Here is a 16,813-nt window from a genome sequence, read left to right as displayed (position 1 = left end):
TTGTGTCTCCTCCAGAGCTGGGCCTCTTCCTTGCTGTGGGTTTCTGTCCTGCTGGGGCAGGGGCAAGACCTGGCTGTAAGTGCCTGGCCCTCGCACCAGGGGCTGTGAATGGGGCAGAGGCAGCAGCTGTGGCCACAAGCTGTGGGGAGGTGGGGAGGTGATTATTTACCCTGCCCATCCGTGCCCCCCTTGGTTCAGGTCTAGGTCTGGTTCCTCCCAGAGGAGGGACCTGTTGGATTCGCTGTTGGCCCAGCAGGGAGGGATAGGGGTGGCCAGGAGCCCCTCCCCTGGCCAGGAGCCACAGCTGGTCCTTGGAAACACTTGCTGTGAAAGCATCCAACTTGCAGCGTGTGGTCCAGGCTGTCCCCTTGGGGGTGTGTCTCCCCCACCTGCCTCTCAGCCCATCCTCCCTGGCCCTCAGTCCCCCCCCCCCCCCCGGTGTGTCTTCATAGACTTTAAGGTCAGAAGGGACCATTATGATCATCTAGTCTGACCTCCTGCACAAAGCAGGCTACAGAATCTCACCCACCCATTCCTGTAACAAACCAATGTCTCAGCCATTGAAGTCCTCAAATCGTGGTTTAAAGACTTCAGGGTGCAGAGAATCTTCCAGCAAGTGACGTGTGCCCCGTGCTGCAGGGGAAGGCGAAAACCCCCAGGGCTTCTGCCAATCTTCCCTGGAGGAAAATTCCTTCCCGACCTCAAATATGGCGATCGGTTAAACCCTGAGCATGTGGGCAAGACTCACCAGCCAGCACCCAGGAAAGAATTCTCTGTAGTAACTCAGATCCCACCTCATCTAACATCCCATCTCAGACCATTGGGCATATTTACTGCTAGTAGTCAAAGGGGAAAACTCTTGTCTTTAATTGGGGCTCAGGAAATACCCAGCCCCTCTTCTGTAAGGGGAGCTGCCTGCGGGGCTTTGCTGGCTGGAGATCTGCCTTGGGCCAGGCAGTGGGAGGGGGATTCTGAGCGGTGCTGGGGCAGTGGCTGATGAGGGGCAGGGCGGTTGTGCTGGCTTCCCTGGACAGCTGGCTGGGGGGCTGAGCCCCGCCGATGAGCAGCACCGTGAGCACCCCTGGCCCAGGATCTGGCCCCTCGGGGGCAGAGGGGAGCGGTTGGTGCTGCCGGCACTGTTGCTGAGGTTGCAATGGGGAGCTGCAGCTTTGTTTGTTCTCACTGCTGCTGAATGCGTGGGACAGGCCGGGACAGCGCTGGTCAGACTTGGGGAGGAAAAGCATTTGGCAGAGAACCAGCCCCTGTGCGGGGGTGGGGGCGAACAGATGGGGGAACAGGCCTGTCTTGCTGGCACCTTCTCCAGCACCCAGGATCTTTCAGTCAGATGGCAGGGCCAGGCAGCCCTTCCCAGGAGACGCCTTCGGGGTCCCAGCACCTCATGGCAGGGGGAGAATGGCCAGTTGCACCAGCGGAGCTGCGGGCTGGACTGCAGGCATGCACCGCTGGGAGCAGGACGTGTCCAGCACCTCACAGCCTGGTGGGAAAAGCCTCCTGCAGCTGGGGCAACCACCCTGGGCCCTGCACAGGTGGATCCAGCCCCCAGCCCCCACATACCCCTTCCAGAGGGCAGGGATGGGGATTTGCTGTCACACTCTTGCACCTGCCCCTGTATTTACCCCTCACACACACGGCTCTCAGCTGCTGTGCAAGGAAACCAAGTCCACTTGCAGGCCAGGTTGCTGGGCACTGGAGCCACGATTCACCCCAGCCTCTGTCTGCCCATGGGCACCTGTGCCCTGCGGTCTGCAGAGCGGAGCTTTGTCTCTGGCCAGGTGGCTCTGCAGCCTGGCACTGTCTCCTCGTGGGGCCCTCTCCCATCAGGTGGGACCAGGGGGAGTGCCACATGGGCCATGCCCATTGGGAAAGCCCTTTGGGGGAGCTGCTGAGTGAGTCCCCAGCACCCCGAAAGCCTCTCCACATCTGGCAGCCCCACTCGCAGGCCAGCCCCATGTCGGTGTCTGCTACAAGGCAGGCAGAGCGCACTGCAGTGGGAACAGGGCAGGGGAGTCAGTGTTGGGCTCTTCCTTTGCCTGCTGAGCTGCTGGGCCATTACCTGCATCCCATGACCAAACTTTTCTCTGGACCCATTAGAAATGAGCCCCTTCCTTGGTGTTTTTCATGAAAGCAGCTGGGACTCTCCTCTGGGACCCCAGGTGCTAGCACGAGATGTGCCATGATGCCAGGGAGTTGGCAGCATGGAGCTCGGTCGGACCCTGGGCCTTTCTCCACTGCCAATGGGAGACCATCCGCCACAGAAACGGCGGCATTCTGTGCGCCATGTTGGGCCCAAACCTGCTGACGGGGCCAGAAAACCACTGGCTCCCTTGTGGCTGCAATACTGCGGATGCCAGCGCTCTCTGCCATAGGTCAGAGCACCGGGTGCCTAGTGGCTGCTGCTTCACTTTAATAAACAAGGTGCCAGCTGGTGGGCGGAGAGGACAACCCCAGCCTTTCCCTTCCCGGCCAGCGCTGGGCAGTGAGAAGCTGGGGGTAACTGGAAAAGAATGTTCTCAAGAAAACAGCCTCAATCTCCCCCGTTCAGACAAGGTTTGTGACCTGCCCCTATAGCCATGGGCTGCGAGAGAATGCTACAGTCATGGGAAGCGCATCCCAGGCCCCTGGAGCGACTCCTAAAGAGCCAAGTTCATCTGTGAGTGGCTGAACCTGGGTTCTAAAAACCAGCCCAGCAGCCTGGAGCACCTCACATCCTCGGTACAGGTTAGCTGGGATCTGAGATGGCTGCTTGGTTCCCACCTGTTGGCTATGAACGCACCTGGGGAAGGAGAAGGGTGAGCACTGGCTGTGCTAAGCTGCTGCACCGCAGTTGTTCCACGACTGAGCCCACGTGTGTCTGGGGCAGTGGCTAGGGCATCTCCACACTAATGTGACACTGCGGAAGAGCCATGGCAACAGCTGGAAGAAGGGGGCAGAAACCCCTCACCATATGCTTGGCTGCTGGCTCTTGGAGATGCTGTGATTATGGTTTTGGTGCCCTCCAAAGGTCTGTCTACACTGCAATTCACCCCCCGTGACTGGCCTGTGCTGGCTGGCTTGGGCTCACGGGGTTCAGGCGAAGGGGCAGTTTAATTGTGGTGCAGACATTTTGAGCTCGGGGACCCTCCCGCCTTGCAGGGGCCTAAAACCTGGGCTCCAGCCCAAGCCCGGATGTCTGCACCGCTATTAAACAGCCCCTTAGCCCAAGCCCCACGAGCCCAAGTGAGCTGGCACAGGCCAGCTGTGGGTTTTTAATTGCAGTGTGGACAGACCCATGACGCCCTGCTCAGGATACTGTGGCTGATTCCTGGGTCTGGAGCTATTTTTAGTTGCTCAGGAGACTGAAACTCTATCCTGGTTCCTAGTGAAGGCGCAGAACCCATCTTGCTGGTGGCAGCCCAAGCAGACCCACGGCTGTGGCTTGGCTGGGCTCCGTTGCTGTTGTTTAGTAACCTCCCAGGAGCTCTGGAAGGTGCAAGCGCATGCACAGGTAATTCTAATCCCCTTGCTCAGGGACAGACGGGCTGTCCCTCAGGCTGCTGCCCAGTGTTGCCTGTGCTGAATTTCACAGGCTAGCTGCATTTCAAATAGCACAGTGGTAAACTAAACCAAAAGGCAGCATGTCCTTTGGGGAGAGGAGCCTCCTTTCTGCCTGATGACCCACAGCGTAGCATGAGCTCAGGAGGCCAGACCCAGCTCGGGGAGCCAGTGGGCTGTGTCCTAGATGCTGCTTATTCCTTCCAGGGCAGCAGGTGCAGCCTGGTTCACTGGCTGCCCCGTCTGCATTTTGAGGAACTTCTTTTCTAACAACAGAAGTACGAGTAGGGTGACCAGACAGCAAGTGTGAAAAATTGGGACAGGAGGTGGGGGGTAATAGGAGTCTGTATAAGAAAAACACCCCACAATCGGGACTGTCCCTGTAAAATCAGGACATCTGGTCACCCTAAGTACCAGAGATGGCACCACAAGCTTTCTTGTCAAGTGCTGGGGGGCTGGGGAACCCCAACATCCTCCAGCCTCAGAGCTGTTCCCTGCAGTAGCCCTGAGACTAGCTGGCAATGGAGGCTGAGCAGGGTAGGGTGGAGCAATGACGTGCAGCTGCCAGAATCTACGAACATTCCCCCAGTTTCACTTCACTGCCTAGGCAGAGGAGGAACAAACCTCCCGCAAGCAGAGGAAGGAAGCGACGCCAGCACAGGAGCAAGAGGGACCCGCCACGGGTACTGTACCAGCTGTTCCACTGTACGCTGTGCTCGCCACAACCCCCAACGCTTAGTCACAGGTGCCTGGGACTTTGACACGTAGAGGGCTGCTAGCAGCATGTCCTTCAGTGACGCGCTTGGTGGCTGCCTGGCTCCACGACAGAGCTGAGCCTGCTAACAAAGCCGGGGCGAGCAGCTAGGGCCAGTGGTCAGCACACACTGCCGCCTCTTTGCAGTGCTAGGTCTGAAGAAGTTTTTCCATGCTGACCCCAGCCCACCCTTTCTCTGGTGGCAGCAATCCCATGCATTCGTTTAGCAGACTATACAAAGCGGGGCCCTAATCCTCTGGGCATTTAAACGTATGGCTGGAGCATTTGGCATGTGGGTGAGCCTATGTTCCTAAAGCCCGAAACCCTCTCCTGGAGCCTATGCTGTAGTAGACTCTGCATGGGCCTGGGGGCACAGGAGGAGATGGTTGGACTACAGCAGGGTAGGCAACCTATGGCATGTGTGCCGAAGGCAGCACGCGAGCTGATCGTTAGTGGCACTCACAGTGCCCGGGTCCTGGCCACCGGTCCGGGGGGGCTCTGCATTTTTAATTACTTTGAAATGAAGCTTAAACATTTTATAAACCTTGTTTACTTTACATACAACAATAGTTTAGTTATATATTATAGACTTATAGAAAGAGACCTTCTAAAAAGGTTAAAATGTATCACTGGCACGTGAAACCTTAACGTAGAGTGAATAAATGAAGACTCGGCACAGCACTTTTGAAAGGTTGCCGACCCCTGGACTAAAGGGATGGGCTGGTGCTGGCATTACGACACTGGCTGGGCCCGTGCCAGAGACTGCACCAGCAGTCACTTTCCCAGCTGTCAAACGAGGATAACCGCCCTTCCTTTTGCCAGCCCTGTGTAGACAAGGCCTGCTGCACAGAGTGTCCCACGGGCTGAGCTACTGGTGGGAGTGGACAGTGATCTACTGACAGCTATGCAACTTCCTGTGTGGACACTTGTATGGGCTTGATGTGCATCAGGCAAAAGCTAAATCACTGCAACCAATGTGGGCTACAGGGCGTTTGTACCAGTAGCACTGTAATAATGAGGGGTGAGTAATTTACCAATACAACCCCTCACACAGATGCCATGAACTGGTAAAAAAGTTCCTTGCAGGGGAACAGTGTATTCCCCTTCCCATACTGTAGTACCACGTTGGGAGTGACTCTGGTATAAACCTGCTCACTCTGGAGTGGTGACGCTGTAATTAGAGGGGTACAAACCAGGGAGTACCTCTAACCCCCACTCCCAGCCTGGGTCAATTGTCCTGGGCTAGCAGGGCTACAAACTGCAGAGTTGGTGGTTTTGGGGTCAAGCTGGAACCCTGAGGCCCTTCCCCTTGCTGGGTGCCAGGACCCACACTCCAGCCTGAGCCCCAACTCTGACACCCTCCCCCTCGCAGGGTGCAGCCCAGCATCCCCGACCCCACCGCCAGAGCGTGCAAAGTGCCCTGCCCCGCCGCGCGGGAACAAGGGCTCTGGGGAATCTCCATTTCCCCCACCCCGCTGCCCCTGGGCCTCTCCTCCACCGCTCTCAACCTCAGGGTGGCTTCAGGACCACACTACCCACAATGTACAGCGGCCTTTATTTGATTACCCCCCGCCTCTCACGGCCGTACACCAATCGGAAGCCAGCCTTCCCCAGCCTGGCCAATCAGAGCGCGCTTGCCCGCCCACTTGGCCCCTCTTAGCCCAGCAACAGGCTCGCCGGCGGGGCGGGGCTCAGCGAATCGCCTGGTGAATAATACATGAGGGGGCGTGTCATAGGGCGGGCGGCCCCGCCCTCCCTAGCGCGGAGGGGGAGACGGTCCCAAGATGGCGGCGCTGCAGGCGGAGCGCGGGTACGGGTTGTCCTGCGGGCGGCTCGGCCGGGGCACCCGCGTCTCCGTCTTCCACGTCAAGCTGACGGACAGCGCGGTGCGGGCCTTCGAGGGCTACCAGGGCAGCAAGGTACCGCGGGGCCGGCCGGCCGGGGGGCCTCCTGGGTGTGGGGGGGCTCCTGGGTGTGGGGGGGCGCAGCTGGGTGTGGGGGGGCGGGGGGGGGCTCCTGGGTGTGGGGGGGCGCAGCTGGGTGTGGGGGGTGGCCGGGGGGGGCGCAGCTGGGTATGGGGGGTGCTGGCCGGGGGGCTCCTGGATATAAGGGGGGTGGCTGGGGGGCTCCTGGATATGGGGAGGCGGTCGGGAGGACTGGATATGGGGCAGCGGGTGGGGGGCCGTAGCTGGGGATTGGGAGGGCCGGCCATGGGGGGCAGGCTCCTGCGCATGGGGGACGGTGGAGTGATGTGGCGCTTCCCTGGGGTCTCGGGGATCTGACCCCATTCTCCCCACAGGCAGGGAAGGCAGTGGGGGGACAGGTGAGGGCCCTTCCATCGTGAGGGTAGCGTGTGGGTCCCCCACCCAAGTCCCAGAGATTGGGGAGCAGCTTCCCTGGTCCTGCGCTGGTGTTGATGAGGTTCGTGCTCTAAGGGGAGCTGGATGGGGGGGATCCAGGAGGTGCCCATTCCTGCCGGGGTATGTCTTCTGTGGGGATGTGCCCCCCAGCCTATGGGGCGTCTGCCCCAGCTTCCCTGGCCAGGGGCCTGGATCCCCCTTGTATGCTGTAAGGAGCGGCAGGGGGCACTGGGCTTGGCGTCAGGCCTGGCATAGGGCTTAGCTAGGGTCAAGTAGAGAGAGAATGTTATTGAGGCATCTTGCACACCCCTTTGGTGGTGGTTTTGGGGTGGGAGGGGCCTAATGGGTCAGGTTCTCCCCCATGGAGTAGAAATCCAGGGTGGTGGGACTTGGGTCACCTCCATCCAGAAAGGGTTCAAATCCTCGGCCCCCTGCCAAGAGCCAATGATGAGTTTTATAGTGTGAACTTTCAGACCCCATCCTCCCTCGCTTGGGCTGGGGGCTGTACCCCTCAGTTTGAAACTTCACCTGTGTAATCTGAAAATACCCAGAATTTACACACACACATGGCAGTGAGGCAGAGATCTATGTTGTAATGAGGGGTTCAGCACCACAACAATTCAGGGGGAGTTAATCCTTGTGTATCATGGGGTGATAAAGAAGGAGTGAATCAGATTCTCTTCAATTGGAAAGAGCCCAGCTTCCACTCTGTAGGAGCATTCAAGAGAGAGACTTCCCAGGAAGGAAGAGGCTACAGCTTTCACTCACTGTTGAATATTTAACACTGTTGGGTAAAATGGGGAATTTCCTTCTCCTGTCCCCGTCATTGCTGCTGCTGGTCTCACTAAAAGCTCTGATTTATCGGCTTCTCCTTCCAGGCAGGCAGATGCCTTGCGCTAACCATAGACAAGGGTTCCCCATGCTCTAGAGCAGACTGTTGATTGCTATAGGTGAGAAGGAAGCTAGTTTTTCTCTTTCTCTTCGTCGTGGTTGAGGCTGTATTTTGATATCTTTAAAATTTTCAGGAAGGCTGTTGTTGAGATGTTTCCTCCAATTGCATCCAGCTAGCTTATTAGCTACTGCGTAAATAAATAAAAATGGAAACACTGGACATCTTTTACTAAGATGTCTCTAGAATTAATTAAAAAGATACCTCTTTTCTTTGCTCTTGTACAGTGCACATTTTTCTGTCTTCACCTTGCAGGTAGGTGGTAAAAGCTGGGACTCTAACCTGTTTGTTGTTAGAAACATCCTGCTTGCCAGCGTCTGAAGAATAAACCATATGTTGTCACAACACTATTTTTAATTTAGGGTGTTGGTTACATCACATAAGTGAGTTGGGCAATCTCTGCATGAGGGTTAAAGGTAATTACAGGCCCAGGGTTTATCAATTTAACATTGGTAACAGCAATTTATATTTTAATGAGTGTTTATCAGCTTTGTGAAAGGTCAGCAGCAATGAGTGAAGGAAACATTAGGCCTCTAATAGTGCGCTAGCTTTTCTCCAAAATGAGTCTGTCAAGGAAATTTTTGGGGGGAGGAGAGGAGATAAGGATTTTAGGCAGCTGTGTTAAATATTTTGGGAAACGTGTTTGAGTGGTTGTCACACATGAATAGGGTTGCTTATTTTCTAAATGAAGTGTGGTTTCTATCTTTGTTTGGTAGCCAAGGGCTACTAATGGACTTTGCTTTCTGCTCCCCATCTGACAGACAGACAGTTGGGCTTGTCTGCTACTAATGGTTAAATGGGTAGGAAAGGATAAGAGTTCACTAGTTTGTGTAATGAATAACGTGACAATTCGTGGGCTATTAAACACATACACTGTTTCTGCGTTTGTTCTATAAACAGTTTCTCTAGCTTGTTGAACTTGTCTTCTTCCTCTGAAATGTGCTGTGCCAAGAAGCTGTCTTATTGCTCTTTCAGTATATGTGAAGGCTAGGCTTTAATTTCATTTGGGCTTGTAGAAGGTAAATGGAAGGATCTTGCAAAGGGTTTGTCCTGGTCTTTTTTAGTTTAAATTTGGTGTAACTTACTGCAGTATTGGTCTAGCCCTTATCCAAGAAAATGTAAAAATCCAATCCTGTTTGTTAGCTGAAGTCAAATCTCTTTGGAGTCTGACCTGTCCATATCCCTGTATAGTATGTTAGTGTGATTCCTGTGGCCAGTCTCTGGAATTCTGCCAAAACAGTCAAGGTAAGAAAGTTATCTCCAGTTACTTGCTGAGTTTGCTCTTTGACTTTGTAATGCATGTGTTGAGTGTATAGTCCATAAGTGAGCACCCAAAAGGAGGATTTGCCATCAGCTTTTGATTTTTCCCTTCCCCTCCATGTTCTTGCATGCTTGATAATAGCTTGCACACAGACAAAGCTAACTTCTGTTCCTTGACTTGGCTTCTAGTTAGAAGCCTCTGAGCAGCTAATTGGACTTCTCCCTCCTAGCTGGCTCTTTGATGATGCATGGTAAGTCATTTTTGGCTCAAGTAGCTTTGATGTACCATTCTTGTAGACTTGGGAGTACTTGAAATATTATTTATAGATGGAGGGCATAAAATTCCTTTTGGAGAAGCCACATTACATTTTTAATTGTCCATGACTCAAGTGTGTAAAGTTAGGGTCATTTACTCCCCTTGCTCCATAATGGATCTCCCGATGAGGTGGGCATAAAGATCACGTATATGCTGTGACCCTTGTGTAGTAACAAAACTTGTAGCAATGCTACATTCAGCGTCATTGGGGAGGAGAGGAGAATGCACTCCTAGGACCACTATTATTTCTGCCCTTTGTCTGACCCTTTGCCCATGTAATTACCCTCATGATTGTGGACTTTTGGAAACTAGATGCACAGTTGCACAGCTTACATTTGAATGTCTGATTCTGTGTCATCATTCTGTTTAAGAACTAATAGGCACAGAGATAAAATGGGGCAATATTTCACATCTTAGCCTGAAACAGCTCTGTCTGCAATCCAAGGAAGATGGCTGTGCATCAGATTTGCTTTACTCCATCTCCGCTATTGGCATATGCATATGTTCTGCTTGGCAGTCACCTTGTGCGTCAGGCAGGACACAATTGCCAGCTTTCTCCTCCTGTTCCTTCTGGTCAGTCAACAGTTCCCATGACTCTCCTGAGAAGGTGAGTTCAAGACACTGTTGGTGCACTTCCTGTTTTTCTGTTTGTTTAGCCTGGGTCCTGAACATTGTACAGTACTAGGCCCACTTCCTAATTCAGGACCAAAGATATGTTCTTAATCCACTCACCACCCTTTTCCCATGTACACATCATAAGTTGTACCCATCCTCTCAGCCTGTTGTACAACTGAAAACCATAGTACAGGATACTCCTGATTAGCTGTGTAGCATGGGGGACTGCAATCTTATTCAGGTAAATCCAGAGGACAGGAGCCATTCAGCTGTGGAGTGGCCTGGAATGATGACTCCTCCTCTGAACCCTAGCACAGGGTCTCTGCCGTGCCCCACTCACTCACTTCAGTCACAGCAGGACTGCAGAGGGCTCCCTGTGTTGTCACAGGACTGGTAACACCCCATCCCTGCAGGCGCAAGGTGTGGGACTGAGCGAAGACCTCCAGCCAGGACTCTGCTCTTCCCCACCAGGACTACAGCCTTCCCTGAACCTTGTGCTTACAGGGATCAGGTGTCACTGGCCCTGCTGCAGTGCAGGGAGCTCTCTGCAACTGGCTGTCACAACCCCATGTCAGTGGGGCCACAGAGGGCTCCCTGCACTGCTGCAGGAGCCTTGGTCATCCTCCTCACACTTCTAATTGGGGGTCTCTGCTCTATCATCTGAACCTCCGCATTAGCCAACCCTTCATTTTCCCACAGTGTGAGATACTTGGGAGACAAGGAAGAGATTCAGATAATAGGTTTCAGAGTGGTAGCCGTGTTAGTCTGTATCAGCAAAAACAAGGAGGAGTACTTTGTTAGTCTCTAAGGGCTAGTCTACACTTACCGCGCGGGTCGACGCGGTGAGTTCGACTTTCCGGAGTTCGAACTATCGCGTCTGATCTAGACGCGATAGTTCGAACTCCGGAAGCGCTAGTTCGAACTCCGGTACTCCACCTCGGCAGCTGGAGTTAGCAGAGTCGACCTTGGAGCCGCGGAGTTCGGTTCCGCGGCGTCTGGACGGGTACGTAGTTCGAACTAGGGTAGTTCGAATTCAGCTACGCTATTCACGTAGCTGAATTTGCGTACCCTAGTTCGACCCCCATTCTTAGTGTAGACCTGCCCTGAGGTGCCACAAGTACTCCTTGTAGTTTTTATTCCGATAATAGTTATTTTCAGATAAGAGTTTTGACTAAATGGGCATATACTGTACTAAAATGCGCATACATGACATGTCAGGCTTAAATGTCATGTCGTAACTAGCAAGGTTCTACATCCGGTGATGGGGTGAGTGAGGGTATGTGGATAGCATTAAAGCTGATGATGGAACCTTTAATTGTGAATCTCCTGAGTCTCTAGCCCAGGGGTCGGCAACCTTTCAGAAGTGCTGTGCCGAGTCTTCATTTATTCATTTTAATTTAAGGTTTTGCATGCCAGTAATACATTTTAATGTTTTTAGAAGGTCTCTTTCTATAATATATAATTAAACTATTGCTCTATGTAAAGTAAATAAGGTTTTTAAAATGTTTAAGAAGCTTCATTTAAAATTAAATTAAAATGCAGAGCCCTCCAGACTGGTGGCCAGGACCCGGGCAGTGTGAGTGCCACTGAAAATTGGCACACGTGCGATAGGTTGCCTACCCCTGCTCTAGCCTGTAGTTCTTTAAAACTGCAGCTTCATGGTTTAAAGGGCAATATGCCGTGAATGTTTAGAATTAATATATCTGCTTTCTGCATTACATCTACCAGCCTTTCTCCTTTATTTGTGAAGATTGTAGTGATTATGAAATTCAGGAGCCAGTGGGGTTGCTGTGAGTATGGCAGGTGGAGATGATGCAAGCTTCTGTCCCTGTTCCTCAGTCCTAGCCTGCACGCATTCCTCCCCCCCTACTTTTCCATAGCACCTCTCTTGAGCTGAGGCACCCGGTTGAGCCAGACTGGTGAATTTTGGGATGTGGACTACCACAGGGTATTGCCCCTCTGCAGCACGCTCTAGTCTTTGGCTTCAATCCTGGCACCTTGGTCTGTTGACAAATCTGAATCTTCCAGATTTTGGAGGGAGGTACTGCTCCTGTGCCAGTCGCTCTCTTAGTTTTATTTTCAGTCAAATGCCCATTAATTTCTCAGTGGTAAAGTGAAGGCTACCGAAGCAGCTGCTGAGTGGAGGAATAGATCAGTGGTTTGAGCATTGGCCTGCTAAACCCAGGGTTGTGAGTTCAATCCTTGAGGGGGCCATTTAGGGAACTGAGGAAAAATCTGTCTGGGGATTGATCCTGCTTTGAGCAGGGGGTTGGACTAGATGGCCTCCTTAGGTCCCTTCCAACCCTGATATTCTATGATTCTATGAAATCTGCTTCATTTGCACATCAAGTTGTTTTACATGTATGGCCACACAGAGTTTTCTTTTTGTTGTCTTGTGGGAAATAAAAAATGAGGCCTTTAATTTTCAGCACGGACTGTTCAAAGGGATGCACATGTCTCACTGCTTGTTGAGAGCACATAGCTTTTTAATCAAAACCCATTAAATTATCTTAAAGCTTTTTGCATAATTATTCCTTCTCTGTAACCTGTCTCTTCTCCTGCCTCATTAATTCACAGATGCCTTCAGTCCATCAAAACTGAAGCATTTATGACATCATTAACATGGGATTGTGACGTTGCTAAGCGAATCAGCCAGGAGGAGGATGGTTAGAAAGGAAACTCATCTGTTTGCACATACACCCTTTGATGATCAGCAGTGATGGGGCAGGATATAGCAAACATTACTGGTCTGTTAAAACTTCCATTAAAGGTTTTTTTTAATCTTGACCTGAATGTGCTGTCTTCCTTTTCAAGAAAGGGTACAGACAGAGATTTAATCTTGTGTTTGAGGTATGTTTTGGCTGTTTCCTTTCAGTTATTTAGGGTAGCTTTTCTCCCAACCATATATCATTTAGATCTGCTCAAATTATAGATTTATCTCTCTACTTTTCAAATTGCCTGGGAAGGAATTGTCTGTAATTTACATCTAAAGTGACGTACAGTTGCTATGGGATTCAGTGGCAGATTATAAACCTATTATGTGCTTTTTTGTACTGCTGGTAGCTGACTAAAAACTAGGACTACTTGGTGATATGCCAGTGAAAAGTAGTGAGAACGGTATTTTGTCAGACTATCACTGAAAATGATAGCAAGAATTTGAAAAGTGCTGCAGCAAGTTTGTGCCTTAAAGAAGGTACACTATTAACTTGAAAATCACAATTCTGTCTTGAAATATTTTATCCATATATTGTAACAAGCAACTCCTAGAGCAACTAACACTGAAAGATTAGTGCCCAGTTCTTCATCTGTAGATAGGTCTTAAATCCTGGAAGGTGCTGAGCATTGTGGCACAAATCCAGCAGCTGGATTAAGGCCACTGTGTTCAGCATCTTACAATGGAAATAAGCATGAGTTTCTTGCATCATCAACTAGCTTCTTTATTGAAAATCTCTTCTAAACTTCAGCAGGGGAACAGAAAAAACATTTAAAATTCCTTACACAATACTTTTAAACTTGAGGTATATCTTATCAAACTCTGGTCTTCCAAAATTAAACTTAAGAAAACCCTGTTTGATAACATCCTTTTAAGATGAGCCCTGTGCACTGTTAAAAAGTCTGTATCTCTAAGTGGCTTGTATGCTTACATTATAAACTAATGGTTGACCTTAGAGCCCTCTCTATTAATAGGTGACCCTCAAACACATGTATCTCCATCTCTTGGAAATGTTGTCATCGTCTTCTTCTTCTTCTTTTTTTAGTTTATTGTATTGTTCCCTGGCAGAGAGACTACTGCTGTTACGTCACAGTCACTCACTTACATAGTACAGGCTTTTGTCCTGCTAGCAGAGCAATTCTTTAACAACTGGGGGAGGAGAAGAGTCTTTTTAAAAAAAACAAACAAACAAAAAAGCCCCCAAAAAACAAAACCTAAAATTTGAGAACTCAGTGTAGACAAATGAAGGCTGGTCAGTTGTGCGTTTATTTCCTGGATAATTTGCAGAGGCCCCACTGTCTGCTGTGGGCAGGGCAAGTTTGCAAAGTATCTCTAAATCTCTGCACATGTTATAAAGCAAGAAGGGAGAGACCGTACATGCATCACTTTAATATCAATTTATGCCAAATAATCCCTGGAAGAGGAATGCATTTTGGCTGACTTAGCGGTTTGCTAAGTGAGATGGACGGAGTTGCTTTGCAAGAATAAGTAAAGTTTGGAGCTACAGCAGCTACTTTAAGGTCTCTAGAGTAGTCAGTGCAGTTGTAAGGATGCCAGGGGTTGGTTTTTTGGTGTGAGGGAAGAGGGGTTCTCCTTACTCTAGCAGCAGCAGTAATTTCAAGAGCTTGAACAACTTTGTGCTTACCCCTGAAATGTTAAGGATAATGACACTTTTATGAACATCATCCTAACGAAAGGAACCAGATTGACAGCCCCCAGACTAGCATCCTCTTCTTACCCACAGAGCAGGCACAGAATAGACAGTAGTAAAGCCAGCTTTCTCCCTGGCCAGCATGCTTAAACCCTTACCTGGAGGCATCATCCAGAGAAGGGAGCTTAGATTTTGTAGGAGAAATAACTTTCTGTGGTAGCATTAATGTTGCTTAGAGTAACCCATGCATTAAGGCAGCCTTTGCACATTGTAGTAACTTAGTGTTGTGTGTTGACTGATCTTTAAGAATTTTGGTATAATAAACAGGATGGCACCATTTTTTGCAGCTGTTGTCCTAACCTGATAGTTTGTTTTGAGTTCCAGTACTGCAGTGAAAAGGGAAACGTTAAAAATCCAATGCATTTTGCATTGCTCTAATGGATAGACAGGCTTTAGGGAAAAACACTGCTGTGTACACTTGGTCTCTCCTTTCTTTGTTTTGGACGGATGCCTTTTTAACTTAAAGAAACCAGATTTGTTTAACTTTGAAAAGTGGTCACTGCATATGAATATGACTTTATTTGGCAACCCACCTCCACCCATTTTGAGGCTTCTCTGATCTAGCTACAGTCTGGTGGCTTCTGTTAACCTCTCTCCTCCCCCCTCCTCCCACAATCTATTCAGCAAAACCACTTTTTTGGCCTTTGTTATCTAGGAGAGGATTTCATGCAGTTTGGACTGTAGCAGCAAAGATCAAGGACTTGATGTGAAGGTTTTATTAGAAGGCCAGCCAGTTTTGTTCTGCTCCTGAGGGCTGTTCCTTGCCTGACAGGTGATGATCCAGCCCATCAGCAGCCATGTATGGCCTCTTTTTATGTGCCCAGCCTGCAACCATTCCTGGGCCCTTTGACGCGGAGAAAAGATAAACACTTTCTGATGCGTTTGCCTCTTGGACCAACTGGAGTAGAGAAAAGGGGTGGCCCATGTGACTTGAGAGATGTGGTCTGAGCACAGGACTGTGAATCAAGGATTCTGGAGTTCTGCTTCTACTGGAACCTTTAGTCCAGATTACGCTATTTATTTAAAGGTAGAGACTGAGTTCCCCTTTTTAGATCTATGCAGCGCCATGTGACAGATTAGTGGGTACTATAGAACACTCTAAAACATTTCAGTCATTTCCTATATGTGTTTACTGATGAAGTCTGATTATTACCACATCCCTTTTCAAGTTATTCTTTGGAGAGCTGGTTAAGAGCTTTCAAGCCCCAAATTCTAGTTCAGTAATTTTTATGTCACTTGGATGACATGCCCCTCCTTTGATTGGAGAGAGAAGTCATTTCCTGATACTTACAGCACTTCTGCTCATATTAATAAGGTCTTGATAATAAGAAGAGTTTAGTATGGACTAATTAATAGTGTGTAGCAAGAATAAGAATGTTGCACACAGTCTTAGCAAAGGATACTAGTAGAGATGGAAGAAATACTGGCTTAATCCACATTGTGTTATGCCCAAAGGATCTACATCTCCCAATACCCTAAATGGAAGAAGCTTTAATCTTCATTTTTATATTCCTGATAGCTGAGGGCCTGCATTATGTGATGGGCTTCAATCAGAAGCTTGCGTGCCAGTTGTGATTATTAGAATCATATTCCACATTTCAGTGTCTAGACTCTGTTTGTATGATTGTTGTTGTTGTACCTTTCCAGCTCCTTGGCACAGATTTAAATTGTTGTTGGCTCATTGTCATTGTGAAAAAAATCAAATAGTCTCTCTGTTGATCTTTCCATCCCCCCTCACCCAAAAAAAAAAGGTTTTGTCAAGGGAATTGACAAAACTTCACTTGTATAACCTGTTAGCCCCTGAATTTGGCTTTGCTGAGGAAACTCTCATTTGGGCAAGTTGTCAAGTAAACCTACTCTGAAAGCACTTGGAAATCTGCATTGGCCTGGAAGTCATACCCCACTTGGTCACGAGGTGACAGGTGTGAGGAAAGATCACAAATTCTTGATTGGTTCAGTGGGGCAAATATCTTTCAGTGAACGAGATGGATATGAATCTTATTGTAAGTTTTAAAAAAAAAATACCCAAGGGAAATTAGAGACTCAAATTTAATCTTCCTAAAACTAAAAATAACACTGAGTCTGACTTAAACCCACAAAAGCAAGAAAATTCCTAGTTGAGACTGGAGTAAAGCAGCTTTTTAATTTGAGTCAGAACTGCTCTAGTCCATTTTCAACCAGGAACTTTCTAGCATTTGTATGTTTGTAAGGTCTTTAATATTCCAGCAAACACATTCTCAGTGGACTTCATCTTCTTTCCATTGCCTTCAGTGGGAGCAAGATTTGGCCCCATCCCTTGAATCTTTAAAAGAGGTGGACTGCTGTTCTAAGTTGAGTGATTTGTACCTAAATCATACTTGCCTTACTACTGTGCATAGACCTACTGAATATAAAGGATCATCATAGAATATCAGCGCTGGAAGGGACCTCAGGAGGTCATCTAGTCCAACCTCCTGCTCAAAGCAGGACCAATCCCCAACTAAATCATCCCATCCAGGGCTTTGTCAAGCCTGACCTTAAAAACCTCTAAGGAAGGAGGTTCCACCACCTCCCTAGGTAACCCATTCCAGTGCTTCACCACCC

The 16,813-nt window shown here is 49.5% G+C and overlaps 1 protein-coding gene across 1 annotated transcript in view; it reads left to right on the top strand.

Annotated features, from left to right (window-relative positions):
* The first annotated feature begins 6,041 nt into the window (after positions 1-6,041).
* ELL (elongation factor for RNA polymerase II) overlaps positions 6,042-16,813 on the top strand; it is a 93,877-nt gene continuing 83,105 nt past the window's right edge. Inside the window, exon 1 of the mRNA XM_044998745.1 lies at positions 6,042-6,225. Within this exon, the coding sequence (XP_044854680.1) occupies positions 6,091-6,225 (135 nt within the window). The 5' untranslated portion in view covers positions 6,042-6,090. The remainder of the gene's footprint in view (positions 6,226-16,813) is intronic.

Source organism: Mauremys mutica, chromosome 24 (genome assembly GCF_020497125.1).
Source record: "Mauremys mutica isolate MM-2020 ecotype Southern chromosome 24, ASM2049712v1, whole genome shotgun sequence".
NCBI lineage: Eukaryota > Metazoa > Chordata > Testudines > Geoemydidae > Mauremys > Mauremys mutica.
Note: the sequence above shows the minus strand (reverse complement) of the source record. Positions and strands in the feature narration are given on the sequence as shown.